The following is a 21707-nucleotide window of genomic DNA, read 5'->3' on the forward strand; positions in this document are numbered from 1 at the left end:
AGGTGATCGGTATCGGCAACAAGAGCCAATGATCACCGATCATGCACTTTTTCACAAAAATCTGCCGATTATGATCAGTGACCGATCGATCGGCACACCTCTACTAATTTGTTGTCATTCCATCTACGTCGAGCTACGAAAGAGACTTGGCGTGTTTTACGGTATGGACGGGGAGGGAGAGAGAGAAAGTGAGGGGAAGGCAGAAAATCCCGGCTTTCCTCATTAGCATTCCATTCAAATGGCTCAATAGAGCAGTTGTCACTCACGGGATTCCCGGGCCTCCAGGAAGCTGCGCTTGTGTTCAATTTATTCACATAAAGACTCTTCATTAAGAGACAGTAGTGAGCATGACATGTGGTCTCGGGAGGTCTTCATGTGGAAAAATCCGCACCAGAGGTCATTGTCTCGTGGGAGGGTCGCGCTGACGTGCCAACCATTCGGTCGGCTTTGAAGGTTCGCTGAAGAGACTAGGAGGATGTTCTGTGGAGGGACCACGGTTATTATACTGGCTGATTAATTCTAAATATTTGTCCAATTAGTCAACAATTATTTGGATTAATTTCCGCTTTCTGTGAGTAAACGTTATGTCTTTGGGTAATGCTGCATGTTTTAGCACGCCGTCGCAAGTGTGCACATCGGCAATGTTGCACGAATTACCGTGAAAAATTAAAATAACAACACATGAAATGTGAAAAAAAAACGGCCTCATTTTGATCAGCTCTAATTTTAAACTTGAAGTTAATTATTATTGCTCTTCATTAAACACTTCAGCAGCAAGTTTTGTGATTTCTGAATAATGAATTGTTTTTATGAAAAGAAAACATTGCTTCATTGGGGTTGTAGACCTCTTTTAATTGTTGTCAATCAACAGCGAATACACACTCTTATTGTCAAGCTTGTCACGAAACACAAATTGAACTTTAAATAAATGTTTTTTTCTTTTTTATGGTTTAAAGGTAATTTTATTTGTAGCACATTTTCAGCAACAAGGCAGTTCAAAGTGCTTTACATGAACGAGAAGGAAATTCAAACAAAACAACAAAACCAAAAGAAAGACAAAAAAATAAAAGTATAAAACTACATATTGGTTCCCCATGTTTGATAAGAATAAGTAATTTATAAACTAGTAGGGGGATCTCTGGATTCTTGTTCTGATAAAACTAGATGTTAATGTTTGGTTAGATTAGTGAGGCATAAAACTAAATGTTAGTTTTTATGTGACTAATTGACCCCTAAATATTTATGGTTTTAGGTCAGAGCTGAAATGATGTGATGCGCAAATGATGTGATGCGCAGTTCCTATTTAGTTATTCCCTTTACCTGTTCAGAGTTAGCGTACAGTTCTTTACGCTCTAGACCAGTGTTTTTCAACCTTTTTCGGGCCAGCGCCCCCCTAGCCTTTATCCAGGTCCCTCACCGCCCCCCACCAAAGAATTTGTAGGCTACTTTGCACTGACTAGTATTTTATTATTRATATTACTATCACTATTGTAGATGTTTTGATTTTTATGCTTGTTTCTGTATTTATCATCAAAAATAATTTCCCAGAGAACAAAAAAGCCATGGGAATAGAAATTATTTTCACACGTGGCTACGAAAAATGCAAAAAATCTTTATCTGGCACAAAATGAGCAGATAAAATATGTACAACATGCCAGTTTAAACTTTGATCTACTTGCAAAACGACTGAGCTCTGCAACATTAAAACATGGACGGAACTGTAACTACGTTAATCATGGCTCTTCTTCTCTTCAGTATTTCTGTGAGTTTCTGGTGGTGCAGCTCTGTGCTGCCTTCAGGAAAATAGGACATCAGAGTATCATCCATAAAATTTCACCCACATGGCATTTATTGTGCAAACCAGAGCTTTCAGTGGAACAGCTAAAGTTCCAGGTTCTTTTAATGTCATACAAATATGAGACAGAAACATTGATTATATCTTTATATGGACCTGTCTATTCATTTGTAGATTAATAGTTTTATTGGACAGAAATTACAAAGAACAAATCTGGCTCTTTATCAAATCCTAATGAGTCAAATTGAAAGTGTCATGGAGTCATCAGCCTCATGACATTAACACTGACATGAAAAATAATATTGAAGAAATAAATATATCAAATCTAGTTAAAAACATAAATAAGTGATAAGTTATTTACTCTTATGGTCTGTAAGATATATTTATTCTCAGTACTAGATCTGGTCTCAACAAACCCACGGCACTTCAACAATATTATTTTACCTTTTATCTGGAAATGGTGTCTGTTTATTCTTGCGATACCGTCCTCTGTATTAATTATTGCTCGAAAGGTCTTGCCATACCAGTTTATTCCTCTGTATTTACTTAGTTTCTTAGTTTAGTTTATAATCACATCATGCATTTTGTTCTTCATTCAGTTCCATTTAATTTCATTTGATTAGTATTTTCCTCTCTTGGTTTATTGCTGTCTCTACTTTAGTTTCTTTCCTGTTGCTAGGTTTATTTTATCATTTATTGACCACCAGTAATCTTCACTCATCACCTGCTGCGCCGCCTAATCATCATGTGTTGATTTTTCACTGTTCAGCGTCAGATTCTCTGTTTTTATGTCATAATTCACATCTAGTTCGTTGCTCCGTTTTATGTCCCGCTTCTCCTGTTTCAGATTTTTGCACAACGTCTTTCTTTTTTTTTTTTTTTTATTTACCCCATACAATGCGGAGCGGTCGGGAATCGTATCAATGGAGAAAAGGCAGACTGACATAAACCTTTTAAAACAACGGAAGCAATTTCAGTATTCTGATTATGGAAATTTAAAAGTGCTGTGGTACCGTTGTTCTATCACACCCGTTTCATACCGGACCACTTACAGCGACGGTATTAACGCTATAAGATGAACGCTCTCTATCGTGGTATCGCCAAAGGAGGAATTTCTTTATTTAAATGGGTTCATTTTTCAGAGAGATACAAAATAAGGGTATTGTGATTTTAGTAATTACATGTTTATAGGAGCGATTTTCTGTTGTCCTTCCATGGAAGCGGGCAGCTTTCAAAAGGAAATAAAACACTTTTTAATATAAGTTGCTGCTTAACATGACCACAGCACTGCCAAAACATATGTACAAAAATCCTCAATGAAACATAAAATATTTGAAAATGAGACTGCAGACAAGTGAATCACAGCAACGTCATCAGCCGGTGAAACGCTGAACTGATGCGGTGAAGCTACCAGTAGCAGGAACGGAGCTGCGCCAAGAAGCTACAAACACTGAATAGAAGAAGAGTTGCAATCAATACAGTTGCAGCTAAGCATGATTTAATGTTACACAATACAGTTTTACCAAGTTGCTCAAAGTCTAAACTGGTATTGTTGTGCATTTAAGGTGCAAAGTTTACCTTCGACCAAACGCCCCCCAAAAGAATCCCAGCGCCCCCTGCCGTCCTCTGAACGCCCCCTGGGGGGCGGTACCGCCCTCGTTGAGAACCGCTACTCTAGAGGCTCATGCATTTCAACCATGGAAGGAGAACTTTGTTTCACCCTGTGAGTCAAACACAGGGAGTTGTGGAGACGATACCATCCCCACAACTTCCTGCAGCTTTTTATGGTTCTTAAAAAGCAATTATCACATGTTTTTTTTTTTTTTTAAGTTGACATTTACTGACCATTTATTCTGACTTGTAGTTTCACATGGTGAGTTTGGTAAGGAACGCCAACATGCTCCAGGCTTTCCATCTATGCAATTCACAATGAGAGCAGCTTGCAAGATGCTAAGAAGAATCCCCAAAGCCCGTTAAATGTCTTTAGTAGTGTTCAGCTTCTGCATGACTATACAATCAGAAGGAGCCTGAACAAGTTTACCTTTTTTTCTGCTTTCACTGTCACAAACCTTTTGTAGCTTTTTGCCAATATCCTCCAATTTTGAAGATTGCCTCACTTTGTTTTTTTCTGGGGTTTGTTCGTTTTAGCTTGTAGCAACTCCTCGGCATGTTTGCGTCATTTCCCAGACGTGGCAGAGTAATTCTCACGCACATCGTTTTGCTCCCCCTTACTTCCTTGTTATTCGAGCTGATGACACTAATGATGGAGGTGGGGAGGGGGAGCAAAAAGAATGATCACTTCGGGGTAATTATTTATTCCATAATTACATCCTGGTTTGATTGACAGAAAGTGAACAATAAATGTAATTAAGGCTTTCGGTGTCGTGACGGAGCGCGCGGTCCACACAGAGCAGCGTGCGCAGCGGTTGTCGGGGGTTACGCAATCCCCGTGCATTACCTGCAGAGCCCACAAATGGACCACGTGTGACATGAGCTCGGGGGGATACGAAAATTGCACCAGTGAAAGCGGCTGCGGAGTGCCTCACTGTGGGTGCGGGGAGGGGGGCGGCATTGGAAATTAAGAGAGTGGCGGGGGTTGGAGGGAGTATCATGTTCAAACAGTGAAATGTTTTATGCAGCAGCCTCTGTCACCGCTGAACGGATGAAGTAATTTCATTTTCATGGATGATCTGCGGCGCCACAGACCAGCAAAATTGCATAGGAGGGGAAGAGAAAGATAGCGCTGGAGGGCAAAAAAAAAAAAAAAAAAAGCAGTCAAACATACCTTTTTTTTCTCTTCATTGGATTCTTTGATTATTTCCTCGTAGTAGTAACCATAGTGATGATTTACAGCCTGCTGAAAATAAAACTGCAGGGTGAAGTGGTCAAACAAGAGGGATGTTGAACAAATATGTTCAACATATATTTTCAGAAGGGAATGGGAACATAAACACCTGAATTTAGAGCTGGACTTTGACTAGGCTTTTCTAAGACATTAAAAATGCTTTCATGTTAACCCATTCATTGGGTTAACATGAAACCCAATGGATGGGTTTCCATCCTTGAAGACAAGCGTCCCCACAGAATGATTCTTCTACCACCATGTTGTGTCAAAAAGGGTCATAGGACGCTTTTTGAGGGTTACCATTTGTTTAATAAAGCAGCAGTGTCATGATGAAATTTAGCTTTAGCCAAACTGGCTGTTTTCCAGCTCAACTGAAGTATGAAATGAACTTATACATTTTTAAATGGGTGTCAGTCGTCCCATTTGTTTCTAGAAAGAAGAAAGTAAATCAATCTTCATTGCTAAATGTGAAGTTCGGTCTTTTGTTTCTCTGACCTAAAATCTATGCATTAGCTTTGAGTAAAAGTTCTGCTTCTACTGTCATCTTGTCTTCCTTCCCCTCTAAACAAATGAACCCATTCACCTTCAAGCTTTTATTCTTTTATCCGGAATGCAATAAGCTGTGAGGGACAGCGGTCTTACAAACGACTCCATCCCCCCCCCCCCCCCCCCCCCACACACTTTTCCGAAGTGATGCCAGGTTAATGTTGCCGTACCGCTGGGTGAAAAGGCAGAATCGTTGAAAATTTCACCAAAAATCAAACGCATCTGAAGAAATGCTGCAGGCCCATCCCACTAGTTCTTCTTCCAAGTCTGCAAGACAGCGCAAAAAGGAAAGAAATATATTTTTATTGACAGATCAGCATTAATAATGAAACCTTCCTTAAAGCAAAATGTGTCTCATTTAAGCATCACATTTAGGATGAGTATGAAAACTCGTTGGGGCTGTGAAAGGTGGAGCTGGCGTTCTGAGTTATTGGGTTTCCATGAGTGGGTGAACAATAAGCATGAGAGTATAAGCCAGGAAGGTCACCGAGGTTCAGTCTGCCATCAGTGTGGCCCAACATGGATCTGTTTCCATCCACAGAGACTGCTCCATCTTTTATTCTCACCTTTAGGCTATAAGATTAAAGTGTTGACATTTAGGAAAGATTGCGGTGCTAATATAATCATGATGCATCTATCAAAATGGCCACATACTCCTGGTTTTCATTCAAACTGTGGCTTTATGTTGACATCTGTTGTTTGTTTTTGACAGTTTAACCTTACAAAAGTATTAAATAAACATTTTCACCTTCTGTCGTGTCATAACTACAACCTTCAAGGTTTTTCCTCTGAATTTTATTGGATAGACCAAAGAACAAGTGGCTCTTTGGATCTTCTACAATGGCTCTTTATATCTCTGGCTAATAAGATAAATAAAATAAAATAAAATAAAAACTAATGTTTTTAAGTATGCATACGATATTTAGTTGTGATTTGAGTTTTGTCAATTTCTGTGTAACTTAGTTCCTTTTATTAGATCAGTCATGTTTCTGCTTTTCTTTAGTTCAGTCCTTTCTTATTCAGTCTAGTTTATAATATTTATTTTTTGTGTCAGGTTATGTTTAGTTACTCTAGTTTAATTATGTTTAAACTGCTTGTGTACACTCTCTTGGTCTCTCCCCTCACACCTGCAATCAGTTATCTCACCAGCCCAGGCCCTCTGTTCAGCATTCTGCCTCCCCAGTATTTAAGAGCCTCATTCTCAGTCACTCCTTGCTGGTTCCTAACGTTACTTCCCAGTTCCACTCTGCTCCCCTCGTGTTTCTGCACGTTTTTGCTTTCTTGGATTATGTTTTGCATTTTGCTGTGGCTCTCTGTGGATATTTTGTAAGTTTGTTGTTCATCATTTCTTCATTAGAAACCTTTCTCATCATCTACTCCACCTTTCTGCATTTGGGTCCTCCATCAACCACCATCTAAACATGACAAACACATGATCTTTGCTGGTCTTTAGGTTGGAACCTGTTCTTTTACATCATTTTCCACAAATAACATCCTATAGAACAGTGTTTTTCAACCACTGTTCCGCGGCACACTAGTGTGCCGTGAGTGATCGTCAGGTGTGCCATGGAAATTATTAAATTTCACCTACGATACCGTATTTTCCGGACTATAAGCATTGAACCATGCGGATTGTAGCCCGATGTGGCTTTTCTGTGGATTTTTCTTCAACCACCAGGGGGCTCTCTAGCAGGAAGTGAATCATTAGAAGTCAAAATTGGAAATCAAAGAAGAACGCGCTAATTTTCATTTAGAACAACCACATGCTAGCAGCAGGCATGATGGAGAAATGTTTTCAAACTCGTATCATGCAGTTTTTAAGTTGAGGGCTGTCGATCTGGCACTACAGGAGGGAAATAGAGTCGCTGCACTTAAGCTCGGTGTGAACAAAACCATGGTTCGGCTTTGGAGACGGAGTCCTTAATATATCCAGCAGATGTATTGGGACGCAGCCCTCTGCTGGGTCCTTATAAAAAACTGAGTAATTCATGTAATTTTCTTACCACTAGATGGCAGTAGATACAGAGCATTTTACATTAAAACGAGAATTAGTGATGCATGAATGTTACAGGTAGCAGTGAGAGCATCGTATCTAGCAAGACTGTGATGACATTGATGGAAAAGACAGAGAAGCTCAGCAGTAGTTGGAAAGAACATGGGTCCATTTCCCACAACATATCTGTGTGAAGTGAGCTTCTCAAGCATGGATACTATAAAAACTAAAAACGGAGAGACTGAGAGCTGTTGAGGAAGAGCTTTGTCAATTTCTGCCAAGAAATAAGATCTGTTTTCATCCAAACATACACAGGTTTCACACTAGATGGGTAAAATATGCAGATATTGACATTTTGTACATCCAACTCTTCTTATTGTTACAGTAAATATGAAGTGAAATCTTTCCCAAATATTATTGTTTCTTTCAGAATAAGAATTATTTTCTGTATTCCGGCTATAAGAATGCTTGTGGATTCTTATGTTTGTAAAACACTTTGGAGTTTTCAACATCTTTAAATTTCACACCACTTTGTCGTGGCACTGTTCAGGTGTATTTATGATGTGGACATGTTAAGTGCAATTTGAAATCTAAAAAATGTAAAATGTATTAAAAACTAAATTTTAGTTGTTTATTTGATTCCAATTCAAGACACTTTGATAAGAATGACTATATATGTAATATAGGCGACTACAGAGTCTCTCTGTTTCCATTTTTGGTTGGTTGGTGTGCCTCGTGATTTTTTCAATTAAAACAATGTACCTTGGCTCAAAAAAAGGTTGAAAAACACTGCAATAGAAGACAATGTATTCATCTTCTTATTGCAAACGTCTTATGTTGAATTTTATTTCATTTTTCCTAAGTATAGAAATTACATGATGACTCATTTATAAATGACAAATCAAACTACAATGAAAGTTTTCTTTGTCAAAGGGTTGGGTAATGTCTGGTTCTAAACGAGGATTTTTTGGCTGCACTGAGGGTAAAAAGAGATTTTGGGCTGTGAAGGCTGCAGATCCCTGGAACAGACCAACAGATAACTGGTTTCTACTGTTTTTTTGTTGTTTTTGTTTTACTAATAGTAACTGTGACAGCCTGGTATATTTTAAATGATCTTGTAAATTTTCTGACACACGTTTGCCCGCAGGCTAAAAACTAAAACTCTGATTTCAGCTGACCATGGCGACACTCTCTTCTATTTGTTAATATGTTTCAAACAAGAGTTTACTTCTACTTTATGATTATGCCTCACTTTATGTTGGTCTTTTATAGAGAATGTCAAACACATGGACTTTTTCTTCTTTTTAAACGATAGTGAAACAGACTGTGAAAAAGATCAAGGGATAAGACTTCTGCTGTAAAGCCCCGCATGTCAAAAATCTCTTGCCTGAATGTTTTCTCTTTTTGTTTTCACTTTCTTTTTTTTTCTTTTTTATCACAAAGTGCAGGAAAAGTCTGAAAGGCGAGGGGGGGACTAAAGAACAGATTTTCCTCTCTGCTGAACTTGTTTTGTCTGAATCTCCCCACAGATCCGTTCGGATCAGGATAAGGACGTCGGCATCCGCTACAGCATCACGGGCGCCGGCGCCGATCAGCCTCCGAGCGGAATCTACAACATAGACCCCATAAGCGGCAACATGTTCGTCACCCAGCCCCTGGACCGCGAGGAGAGAGCCTCCTTCCATGTAAGGAACAACCATCTTGTCCGCTTCTGTTGCCACTCCATCCCCAATTAGGTCTGCCTCGTTATTTCCTGCCTCGGCTTTCTGTCGTCTCCTCCTCCTTTTATCCCGAAGCCGCCGTTCGGGGGGGGGGTCGGGGTGAGAAAAAAAAGGGGGCGGGGGGGGTGGGTGCGCCTCTTCTGTGCCTTCAAATCAGCTTCTCCAAACTTTAATGATCTTGAAGCCGACGATGAAAAAGGAAGAATGCCGTGATAAAACACACACTGACACTCAAGCCGGCGTTTTCTCTGTAGATTGAGCAGCGAGGGACGAGTGGGGAATTGAGACGAACGGAGACGGCAAAGGTGGCGTGAAGGAAAACTGTTGTCTTTGTTCCTACCATCGGCACTAATGAGCAGATGCAGCTTCAGTTGGGTGTGTGTGTGTGCGTGTGTGTGTGTATGGCCTGCAGATTGATAAATGTTTGTTTACGCCTTTCAGCAAGCCCAGGTCTTCTCTCCCGACTGACCGTGTTCCTCCTGCTTTTCTTTTGTGCATTGCAGATTCTCTCATTACCTAATGCACCCAGAGCAGGCACGCTGATCAATGGGGCACCATGACAGCTGCACAGGCAGCTTCCATGAGGCCTACAGGATTTACAACACACAGAGGAAGCTGCAGGGTTAAAATCCTGACAGTCTCTCTCTCTCTCTCTCTCAAACCTCGGGTTAAACGGCGTTCGTAGATGTTGGAGTTAAATATGCAGACCACTCGAGACATGCGTTAAGGCTCACCCGTTTGTTCGTATTAGAGGTTACAGTTTATATCAGCCCCTGGGCAACGCCTGTGCTTGAGGTGAGCGCCGGTGTCGGGTCTTGGCGGTCGACGTGATAGATGGCTGTGCTGCTGATGGAGCTAAGTCCAACGCGTGTCTCTGTGTTTGGGGGCGGGGTTGAGCGGAGGAAGCACTTCTCTGCAGCGTGTCGACCCTGGAAACTCTGACACTGTAGCCCACAGAGGTTTTTGAGCCCTGGTCAAAAATCTGGTTTTTGTCACATAGTAAACATGTACTGACATGTAGGTTGTACAATCCACCAAGTTAAAAGCACATCTGCTAGGAGGACGTGTAAATAAAAAAAAAATCTTAAAAATGTTGCGATCATCTGGTTGTGTTCCTGCAGTGCACACTTTGTATTTTATTTTTTTTTTTTTCAATTTCAAGTTGGAGTCTTTTAGGAGACACAACTTCAATCAAATATTGGTAATTTAACTCTATGTGTGTCTGGTGTAATAATTACAGTAGTGGATGATTATGATTAATTTGGTCCTATTTTTCACCTAGAAAGCATTTTGCTCTTTAACAGAGGAGTTTGAAGTTTTAATATCCGCTATACAAACCAAAAATAGAAATGTATTGCATAAACATTCAGATGCCTCTGTAGGATCGTCTAATTCGTCACTTGGTCTTTATAGGTATGAACAAAGATGAGGGTTGACACTGTAACACCGTGTGTTACAATGTAACACCGTGTGTGTGCCTTGTATGTGCCTGGGTGTTTGTCCTGTGTGTCTCTGTGACACACATCTCGCCCAAAGGCCGCTGGAGAACGGACATCAAGCCCCCACATTGACCCTTCATTTATAGACAATGGCTGGATTGATAGATTAATTTGCAAAAGTAATGACACGCCATGAAATTTTGCTACTTTTTGTCATGCCTTGCCCACAAATTTGTTTTTTATAGGGACATTGTGCTACAGACCAACACAAAGAGGTGCATATGTGTGCATCGTAAGGGACGGAACACTTTTTTTTTTAATGTGTCAAATCAGAATTTGTACCCCGACACCCATAAACAAAATCCTGTGCTACAAATTCCTTTTCCAAGTTGCCTATAAAATCAGTGTCCAGCTGTCTGTAGTTTAATCTCTGGATGAATCCAGCTGTTCTGAAAAGTTTTGTCGTAGAACAATGGAAAATAAACAGCACCCTGGAAACAAAGCAGACAGGAAAGAGATAAAGTAGTGGGGCGACTTGAGGGTGGGGTTGTTTTGTGATCGGAAGGTTGTAAGTTCGATTCCAGCTTCCTCCTGCCACATGTTGATGTGCTCCTTGGCACATCAACATATGCGATCGGTGTATGTGCGTGTGCGTTTGTGAGTGTGAACGGATGACGCAAGTGTAAAGCATTTTGAGTGGTCAGAATGATTGGAAAAGCGATATATTTAAAAGAAAAGGAAAAATATTCCAAACGCTGAATCTGTTTATCTAAAAGAGGGAAGAGGACGGGAGCCATCACTTTGGAAACACAGGGAACAAACAGGAACGAGTGGAGGCGTGGAAGAAGTTTTAAATAAAACTTGTTGCCCTGCAAGCAAAAAACCAAGCAAGCACATCACCTTAAACGCACCATTATGAATACAGTTAAGCATGGTGGTGGTAGTATGATGGTGAGGGGCTTTCTCTCCTTGGAAGGAACGGTGAAGTAGTTGACCTGGTGACCCAAAAAAAAAAAAAAAAAAAACTCACCGCAAAACCACAAATGGTTTCACATTTCTGTTCTACTTTGTGTTGCTCTATAACATAAAGATCTTTCTCCAGACTGCGGCTCTAATGTGACGACATGCAAAAAAAAAAAACCCTTAAAAACACATGAACGCTTATGCGTTGCTCTCTGATCATTTGCTTTGTTCTGGACTCTGCGTGTTTGTTCTCTCAGTATTCCTGCTTCGACGCCCAAGCGGCAAATTGGGATCAATAAAGCAGGCGAGTTTGTCGGTCGGTCCCCCGGAAAAGTGCAGCCGCTCCGAAAACACTTCCTGTTTGACGCAGCCCAGAGTGAAAACAGCATGTTAGGCTGTTTGGCACTTCAGCTTGAATGCACCGCCTATTTAAACTGCGGGGTCCCATGCTGCTTTTGATGTGATGTATGATTTTTTTGTGTGAGTGTGAGAGAGAGAGAATGTAGCCGGTGTTTGGCTCAGGGGAAATTTGGTCCATGGCTTACTTTCTTCCAAACTTTACAGAAAGTTTCCCGGCGCCGGCGATGCGCTCGCAGGCCAAACTTTGCTTGTTAGTTTCTTTTTTTGTTTTTTTTTACTTTTATTTTTTGTTTCAAGGGGAAAAGAGAGACGCGGCTGCTGTTTTTGACAGACTGGCACCAGAGGGAAGGGATCTGCTGTGGGTGAGCGGTGTGGGCGTTAACCAGAGTCGCAGATTTAGCCAACAGCTTCAGCTGTTGAGCAAAGACGAATTTTTGTTGACTTTGAATGAAGGTAAATTCACATGAATACACAACAAATGGGAGAAATGTTATTAATCATGAGGGAGGAACGTTTATCGAGGTTACACGGAGATACCGTCTGCTTTGCGACGTCATTTAATAACCGCGTGTAATTTGGTGTAGTTGAGGCTTTTCTAACAGGTGTTTAACACAATTGTTTTAGATTAAAGACACAAAACACAACTGGTGCTTATTCACAGACATCACATCTGGGGAAAAATAGCATTCAATGACCAGTTTAAAAAAAATAAAAGGCAATCAAATGAAAAAGTTGCAGAACCGAGACGTTGGGTAAATAGGCTGTTTTTGTTGGTAAATGAGCCAATAAACATAGTAGTTTCATGATTACTCATCACAAAATACCAGAGAACGTAAGAACGTATCAATCTTTCAAATCGTTTTCTACTAACTTAAAATGATGGCTCTTAGATGATCAAATGTGTCATATTTGATTCATATTGATCGTGATTCTCATCTTCATTCTGCTCTTTTATTTACTTGCGGTGAACTTTTTTGTTTTTATTCTTTTTAAATTTGTAACCTGATATGTTTTTTATTTATTATTATTATTATCATCATCATCGTTGTTATTATTATTGTCTGTTTTGATGGAAGAAGCGGGTTCATTTTCCTGTGTGTGTTGCATTTATATTGATTGAACCTGGACAACAGATGAAAACCAGCCTTCATGGCCAATTCTATCATATTATGTGATGTTCCTAATAAAATAAGCAAGCAACAAAAACAATAACTGGTCTGAGCAGGAGACGGAGGAGGAGGCAGCGACGTTTCCAGGCGGAGATCTGATTCAAAGACGGTGTTTCTTTAGCAGGGAAGGCGATGCTATGTTTCTGTCATCTCAGTAAATCTCCCATTTCGTCAGCCGCTGTCGCCCAGGTTTCTGTGGAAAGGCTTTTGAGTAAGGAAGAGTTCAATAGTCAATTAAAAAACCCGCTCCAAGGTTTGCGGGAATAAAAAAGACAAAGACGAACAAAACCATCACATTTCATCTCTGCGGTTTTCAGAGTCCAGTTAGCATAGCTTCAGCTTCCTCTTCCCGTTTCTCCGCTCTGCTCCGCCACATTTCTGCTTTAATTCCCGTCTCGCTTCGATGTTTTCTGGCTTTATTTTTCCCCTGGGTTTCAATATTCATAGACGTTTGGTCAATAAAGTCACCTTTACGTGTTTATGCAAAGTAAAAGGGAGCCGTGGGAAGGCGATGTTGCGTCATCATGGTGGACCGGTTGTTTCTCTGCCAACTACAAGATGATCTTTTTTTTCCCCACTGCATAAAAGTTACAAAGCCAACAGTGAAATGAGAAGGAAGCGAATTACTAATTACAGAAATAATTAATATTCATGGAATTAAAGACAAACACTGAATATCAAATAATCAATGGGGAAATACATTTATATTCATAGAAATATCTGAAAATGAATAAATTTGAATAAAGATGTCCAGACATGAATGATTTCTGATTTTCACCAGCCCTGTTGTATTCGGTTTCAATCCTTCATGGCTGGATGTCCAAGACAGATGAGAAAACACACAATGTGTCCCCACTGTCACACACCCGCTAAACATCAGACGGCTAATTACAAAAACAATCATCAATAAACGAGCAGCTTCTTCATGTAAAGCCATGGAATAAACTCTGTCCAGAATATGTCTTTTTCCCCCTAAACTCCTCAATATAGAACAAGTATTGATTTATTTAAAACTAATGATTCCTTCTTTATATTATATGATAAATCTGACATTTCGTTCATCTTAAAATCCTTTTTGTTTATTGTATTCCCTATTGATCTTTTTTTGTATCATCCACTGGGACTGCAGATGGAAATTAGCCAGAAGCAAGTGATAATCTGACGCAATACCTATATTGTCTGATATATAATCAATATTTTCTGTAAATAACCCCAGATAAATGAATAAATCAACTAAAAAAAACAAGTACAGTTTCTTTCTATCCGTACATTAATTGCTTGTATTCATTTTAAAGACGCATCATTGGATGATACCATATATTTTCTAACCATTTTCATTTAAAGATTTCAAGGTTATGATGTTCAGGAGCACAACCACAGACCAAATCACTCCAAAGTCTTTGCATGCTATAGTTCGGCGGCACACATAGCATGACACATTAGCATATATTTGCATATGTAACGGTATACTTTTCCGTATTCGCGGAGCGCAAACTCGCAGGAATAAATCCCAGGAGACAAAGATCAGCACTCACACAAAGATGAATACAAAGCAGGGAGACGCTAAAAAGCAAATGCGGGAGCGGAGTGGACAAAACACACACGAAAACACAGAAACGCCTCATCTTACACGTTCAGACGCAGACGCCGCGGCAGCCACGCGTTCCCAGCATGCAGCGCTCACAGCTGAGAAAACAGATTGGCTTTGTTTGTTTGTTTGTTTGTTGGGTCTCCTCTCCCTGTTTGTTTGCTGTGCTTCAGCCAATGGAAAACTAGCATCTTGAGGATCATTAAGGGGCTAAAGAGGGCTCGTTCCATCTTCCAGAGCGCGCGTCGCGCTGCGTCGCCGTCCGTGTTGATATGCGTAAACACGTGTCTGAACGGGGCGCTTGGACGCTCGTTTGGGTGTTTTTGGGAGGAGTTGCAAACAGGCGGCCACAAAACCCCCCTCCCAAAAAAAATACCAAGATGATTAGTGGTGCTTTGCAGAGAGCAGGTGCTTGCCACTCAATCTTTCATGTTGTCCCACAATTCATGCCGGTTTCCTGTAAATACGCTGACAGGCGGCTCCTCCTCGACGGCGTGGAGCCCGCATCCATTTAGCAATCCAAGTCAAGACTGACTCGCATTTCTGTTGCAGGTCTGAATTTTTAAGCAACTGACTGAGATTAATGTACGCTGTTACGGAGAAGGATGTTCCTCTTCCGCTTCCCTCGTTTCCAGTTTTTTTTTTTTTTTCCCTTAAAGCTGCGGTACATAACTTTCAAAACAAGCTGGAGGTGAGACGCCGTTTGACAGGATCAACGACTTTGGGGTGATTTGGTCTGTAGTTTTACTGCTGAACATGATGACCTTGAAATCAAGTTAAAATGGTTAAAAGCGATTCTATCGTCCAATGATAAGACCTGGGAGAAGGTCTTCTGCCTTCTCCCAGTGCTAACTAGAAACAACCAATCAGAGCCAGGTGGAGCATCGTAGCGCTGTTAATCATGCTTGTGTATGCAGTTCTCATAATAACAATTATCTTTCTGCTACGCTTCCATCAACTTTCAGGCTAGTTAGCGTGGCCGCCATGACAGCGGATAAACAGTTTACCAAGAAACATAAGCTGTTTCTCCATCATTTAGTGAGCATGATTGACAGCGGTCCTCATGACTCTGATTGGCTGCTTTCGACCGGGGGCGATTCATTTCTTCAGACGGCAACAGAATCACCAGGCAGAAGTGGTGGAAATTTTTTTTTTTTTTTCCAACAGATTATCTGTCTAGTATTACCTTGTCAGCACATGGTGACAGTTTGAACAAATGTGTAAAAAACCATTTATTTTATAAAAGTTACGCACTGCAGCTTTAAGAAATTAAACCATCAGTCGATGATTGAATTTTGTATCGACTTGTTCGGTCTTAGTCTTTGACGCAGGCACAACAGATGTTTGATCTGAAACATTTAAGTGTGATGAAGAAGCAGAAAGCAGCGGCAGTCTGTTAATCACAGGAAACGCAGGCCGTTTGGTTCCAGGGCCATTACTGAGCTCCGTGTCAGGTCGGCAACCATTAGCAGGGATAGGTGGGGAGTTTAAAGTACACCGCAGCAATGGTGGAAATTAAGACACCCCACTGTAGATGATGATTGCTTTTGTCAGTGCCCCCCTGTTCAACACCCCCACACTGCCTCTTTGTGTTTCCAGCCCTCATTTACTTCCACAAGCCTCCTCTCTCTCTTCTCTCCTTCCCACCTCCTTCATCTTTTTCCGGCTCCACTTTTTGTTTGTCTGTCTCTGTCTCTTTCTTTTTTTTTTTTTTGCTTTTTATCCTCACCCTCTTTTCCGTCTCTGTTCTCGCACTACACATTGTCAAGAAGCGGCTCATCAGACGAAGACATCCATCCAAATGGCTGGCTTTGTCAAAGCAAACTGAGACAAACATTCCCCCCGAACAAAAAGAAGACGCAGCTTGAGCAGCAACACCTCTCTGATGTTTTCAGGCCTCTGGCTGTGCTAACAACAGAATAAGTGTTGTTTGTGCGTCTGGAACATTTCACTATCCCCCCCACTATTTTTGTGTCGTCTGCTCCCTGTGCCAAGATGCCAGCTGGATGCCACTGCATCAGTGGCACCTATGGATGTCTGCCAGTTAAATGCAGCTGCCAATTAACAAAAGTCAAGGTTGCGTTTGTTGCTGCGTTCGCTCCAGTCCAGAGAACCCCGCGGTTGAGCCCGGAAGAGACGCTTCGTCCCGAACGCCTTACGACTCTCTCCTCTCGCTTTTTGTTTTTCAGCTGCGAGCCCACGCGGTGGACATGAACGGGAACCAGGTGGAGAACCCGATAGACCTGTACATCTACGTGATCGACATGAACGACAACAGACCCGAGTTTCAAAACCAGGTTTACAACGGCTCGGTGGCTGAAGGGTCCAAACCAGGTAAGACAGTCCAGCGGCTCTGCGAATGTGGAAAACTGTGGCTCAAACAAAGTCACGCCAGCGATAAATCAGTTTGTTTCAAGCAGCCTGAGCTGTGAACTGTCGGGTCATTGTTGTGGTCGAGCAGCAGCAGCAGTCATTTACGGTGCAGTTCGCGGTCACACAAAGGTTCTCATCGGGTTGCTAACGCCGCCAATACTTTTTGCTGCATTTCACAATTTTGCCACAAGATGTCAGTAAATCTGAGCGCTTTCTCCTTAATGCTGCCTCTACTATAAATTCTGAATTAGACACTTGTAAAACTTCTCATAGCCGCCTTTATACAGTTTGTATGTGTGTAGTGACAAACCTCCATGTATTTTATTGGGTTTAACATGATAGGCCAGCAGAAAATATTCTTAATGTGGAAGGAAAATGGTCCAGGTCTTTCAAAACAACAAAAAATATCTGAGAAGTATAAAGCCACCAAAAGTCGACTCTTTGTAGATCCATCTCACTGTCTTTTGAGTCTTTTGGGGCATTTTTGCAAATAGACTGTAGTCCTTACTGCGTCAAGTTATTCTTCATTGAATTTTGATCAGGGTTTTGACTAGGTCATTTTAATGCGCACATTTGATTTTTATTTTAATCATTGCATTGCAGTTCTGGTACATACAGGAAAGGTGTTGGGATTGATCAGGAAGCCGACCGACACTTTAGCTTATTTAACTCAAACAAACTATCTCTGTCAGCGTGGTACGTTCTTAAAGAAAAGTCAAAAATAATCCACTGAGGAAATTTAAATGGTCTGGTTTTAATTTCCTGAAACCACAGATTTTGTGTTTTCTTTTTTTATTATGGCATTTCATTTTCTTCATTCATTTTCTACCGCCAAATAAGAAACAGGTTAAATTTGACCTTTTTAGGACCAAGAAAAAAAAAATAAAAAAATCAAATAACTTCTTGTTTGTTGTATTTTCTCTCTGGTTTCTGATTTGAAAATCCAATTATTACCAGAACATAAACTGATCTTTTTTGCTCACTAATTTTATCTCACTCATTTTACACTCAGATTAAATTACATACTAATTGGTAGAAGTGTAACAATACACATATTCACACCAAAAAGATTCCATACGCACTATTTATTCACATGTGCTGAAGAAATAGTGTCGTTTTTGTACCATAATCCATGCAAAATGCTGAGGTGCAGAACTAAGCGTGCAAAGCAGCTTTTAAGAATGACAACAAAACAAAACGAAAAGGTTTTGACAAAACACATTTTCACAATTAAATAAGAAATGCAATTAAAATCATACTTGAATAAATTTGTACACTAAAAAAAACCATTAAAAATATAAACACATGAGATACTTTTATATTTTATGGTCAATGGAAACGCAGCCGGCGATCGACAGTGGCTGCATAGTTTCACAAATTGGAATTACGGAAATACATTTGTTCATTGGAAACACATCAATCTAAAAAAAAAAAAAACATTTTGTAATAAAAAGTGTTTGCGCTGGGATGAGGTGTTTTTTTTGGCTGTATGGAAAAAAATTTATTTTGCATCACACAAGTCATGTGATCAACAACCGGATGTTACTACTGGCGGAAAAGACGACAAAGACAACAGGAAGTGGTAGGAGGAGGATGTTTTCTAATGACTTGAATGAATTATTTATATGTGATTTTTTGGGGGGGGGTTTATTTATTGGAAAACCGTAATTGTGAACTTGACATTAGCCGACTATTGGCAGTGTTTTGTGCACACTTGTATTGGGAACGCAGCTAGAGAAAGCAAATACAAATGGAACCAAAACAACACTTCTAACGTAAAACAAATGTTGACGTCCACATCCTTTAGCTTTAGCTCATGTACCTTATGTGAAAAATGACCCATCATATTTAAAGCAACAAAGTCATTATATTGGTTAGATGCACTTTAAATTTAGCGAGATACAAATTAAACTTTAACTAGTCTTTTTCATTTCAACTCAAATGAAGCCTCAGTAAGATTGTCACTTCGACATGCTTCTATAAAACTTTAATATTTTATTCCAGCTGTGTGTTATATGCTCGTGCCGTTTTCAATCCAGTTTGAGCATAAGAAGCCAGAAAAGTTCCGAATCAATCACAGAGACAGGATCTATATGAAACCTGAGCGCATTGATGATGATTCTGCCTTTTTATTGAGTTACTGAGAACAAAGCACATGCTCGGCACTCCGCCGCGCCGTGGAACAGGAGGCAGCGCTGCTTTTACTCATGTGAGAACTCCGACTTGACTCCGTTTCTAATTGTCTGAGTCACACGGAGCCATAAAGCACCTTTAAATGCTAGAAAGTAATAATTTAATATTAAAACCATTCAAATTAATGCATGAAAAAAATAATCACTCCGACTACCACTTCTGTGTGGTTTCAAGCTGTTCTCTGCCGAGGATTACTAATGCAATAATCCATCTGGAGCCAACTTTATGAGTTGCTAAAAGGTTTTAATGGATTAGTTATATTTAATTAATAGCATGAATTGTAGGGGAAAAAAGTTGCTTTAATGCTTGAACTCTTATTACTCAAGGATTCCCGCCTGTCATGGACCCCATTCACCCCACTGCCCCCTCACCTGCAGGACAAATCCGATCGCGTCATCTCGTCGGAAAGCCTCGCGCGAGGATTTCTGTGACGTCAGACGAAGCCGACTTCCCGGGACGTCTGCGCCCCAGAGCGCCCCTCTGCGTTGTTATCAGAATCCGCAGAGCGTTGCAGCTCCTCCCTCAGAGTTGGGGAGCTGGGGGTTCCTGTGGTCAGCAGCGAGGCTTGGGAGACGTGAGCAGAATACGCTCCAGTGTATCTCACGTCTCGACAGGAAAAGAGCCCTTGTTTTAACAATCAGACCCCCCCGAGGACCCCGTGTTTATCTTCGTAGCGATCGGATATTGTTCTGCTGCGAAGTTTAATCTCGGGGGGGATTTGTAAACAATATAGGAAGGCGTGTTGTGGATGTGTGAGCAATGGATCAGCAAGTGTGCGGTTGCGTGTGCTTGTCTTCTACCCAGCGGAGCGTGGGTCTATCTACAGAGCTCCTAATTAACCAGGCCAACCAGACATCCCAAAAGCTCCTTCCTTTTGTTTTCCAATCGGAGACTCTCTGCGTGCCTTAAGAAGCACGAGAGCAGACGACAAAAGGAGTTTTGTGTTGAGCAGAATGAAATCGGCTGCTCTTATTAGCGAGAAACGCTTCCCGCTATGAGCGGAGTAATTGCTCTTCCCTTTCATTGAGCAGCCTCTGCCATGTACTATTTGTTTGCGGAGCGCACTTTGTTAGGTGTTGTGAGTGTCGTGTCAAAAAGAGAATAGCATAAGTGAGGAGTTCAGCCCTTTTTGTCTCCCTTTTTCTTTTTTTTTTTTTTACACGGTCATTGTTCCCTGAAGTGCTGAATTTTAATTAAAGAAAGGAAGAAAGAGAAAGACAATGTGTTTGCCTAATTGCCTTTTTAGCTGAAGAAAACAAGAAGTGATCGTGATTCATCTCCAGTTGAGTCTCAGAGAGGCTTACTTTTATTTTTTATTTATTTATTTATTTATTTCTAGGCTGTTTGATTCTTTAATATGTCCCTTGCCAGTTAAAGATTTTACTCATCATAAACGTACCTGGTTTGTACCTGGAGTTAATTGCCTCAGATTTATGCCGGAGCTGGTTTTCATAGCCTCAGGCTCTGATTCATTCCCTGCAGTTAAAGAACCCGGCCACATCTGAGACACGAGCCCGAGCCGAAGTACATTAATAATTTTAGATCTGACTTGTTTTTTTTTTGGGGGGGGGGGGGTATTTAACTCTTCCTTCCTTGACAGAGAATTGACTCCACATCTAAACCGTTGGAAAAATCCAACAAAGAAGACTGGAAGATTGTGAGGCTTCCTGAGGTTTAAGGGTTCAGCTTTGCGATGATCAAACTGGAAAGTCCGGTTCGTTTGGGGAGTTGTCGAACTCTGACGCGGACTAAAAAAACACAAGATGAAGTGAACTCTGGCAGTATCAATGCGTATGTGGATGCCAAGCGGACGGGAGGCCGCTCCAGAAGCAGGAAGCTAACTATAGCGCAGGGAATTCTGGGCAAATACAAAAAAAAAAACACAAGAGGCTGGCTCTAGCAGGACAAATGCCTCCTGGTCTTTTATCAAAGACCGAAGATAATTCCTCAAACCGCTGAAATCTGATTTTTGGTTACATTTTGTGCAGAAGGAAGGAAGCTGCACTCAGCGTCTTCTTCTGGGGCTTTTGTGTCGTTTCCTTCACAGCCTCGTTTGATACAGAGCAGAGGGACGAGTGAACAGCAGCAGGTGTAACAAATGTTTCACTTTTGGCCTCCCATGGAATGGAGTTTACAAGTGTTAAAAAAAACAGGGATTTATGGCTCCTCTTGAAGGTTGGACAGATGATCTATTACGTCTCTCGCCATAAATCAATTAATTGCGTGATAAATTGAAACGAGATCAGTAATTTCCATTTTGATGATTAATAGTTTCTTCCTTTTCTCTTTCTTTGTACGGAAAGAAACTGGATGATATAAGTCTTCAGTCTGGTTAATTGGTCTCAACTAGACATTGTTTTGAAGGTCACTTCAGAGATTTCATAATTCATTTTATTTGTTGTTGCTGTTATTTTGTTTATTTTAGATATCTAAAATGTAATCTGTGTCCAGAGTTAAATAGTCATCAGAGGTTTGTTGATCTCTGACTATGTCTGTTTGCATCATAAGACCATAACCATTTTGTGACTTGAAAATCATCTCAAAACAATGTTATCATTTATCGCAATAACTTTATCGTCCTGCAAAATTTGTTATCTTGATAGTGATTTAAATATCAGCCGTAATCCAAATATTTGATTGGCTCATTGACGACTCCTCTTTCTTTAACCTATCATTGTTTATTCATCAAGTCGTCTGCTTCTTTTCTATTATTATACATGTT

General features: G+C 40.6%; 1 protein-coding gene across 3 annotated transcripts in view; it reads left to right on the plus strand.

The window, feature by feature from the left end:
- The window catches only part of LOC103465092 (cadherin-4-like), a 323849-nt gene that overhangs the window by 239563 nt on the left and 62579 nt on the right, over positions 1-21707 (plus strand). For all 3 annotated transcript variants that reach the window (XM_008409643.2, XM_008409644.2, XM_008409645.2), the window contains 2 exons: positions 8709-8864; positions 16609-16753. In XM_008409643.2, the coding sequence (XP_008407865.1) occupies positions 8709-8864; positions 16609-16753 (301 nt within the window). The remainder of the gene's footprint in view (positions 1-8708; positions 8865-16608; positions 16754-21707) is intronic.

The sequence above is a fragment of the Poecilia reticulata genome, linkage group LG5, assembly GCF_000633615.1.
Source record: "Poecilia reticulata strain Guanapo linkage group LG5, Guppy_female_1.0+MT, whole genome shotgun sequence".
NCBI lineage: Eukaryota > Metazoa > Chordata > Actinopteri > Cyprinodontiformes > Poeciliidae > Poecilia > Poecilia reticulata.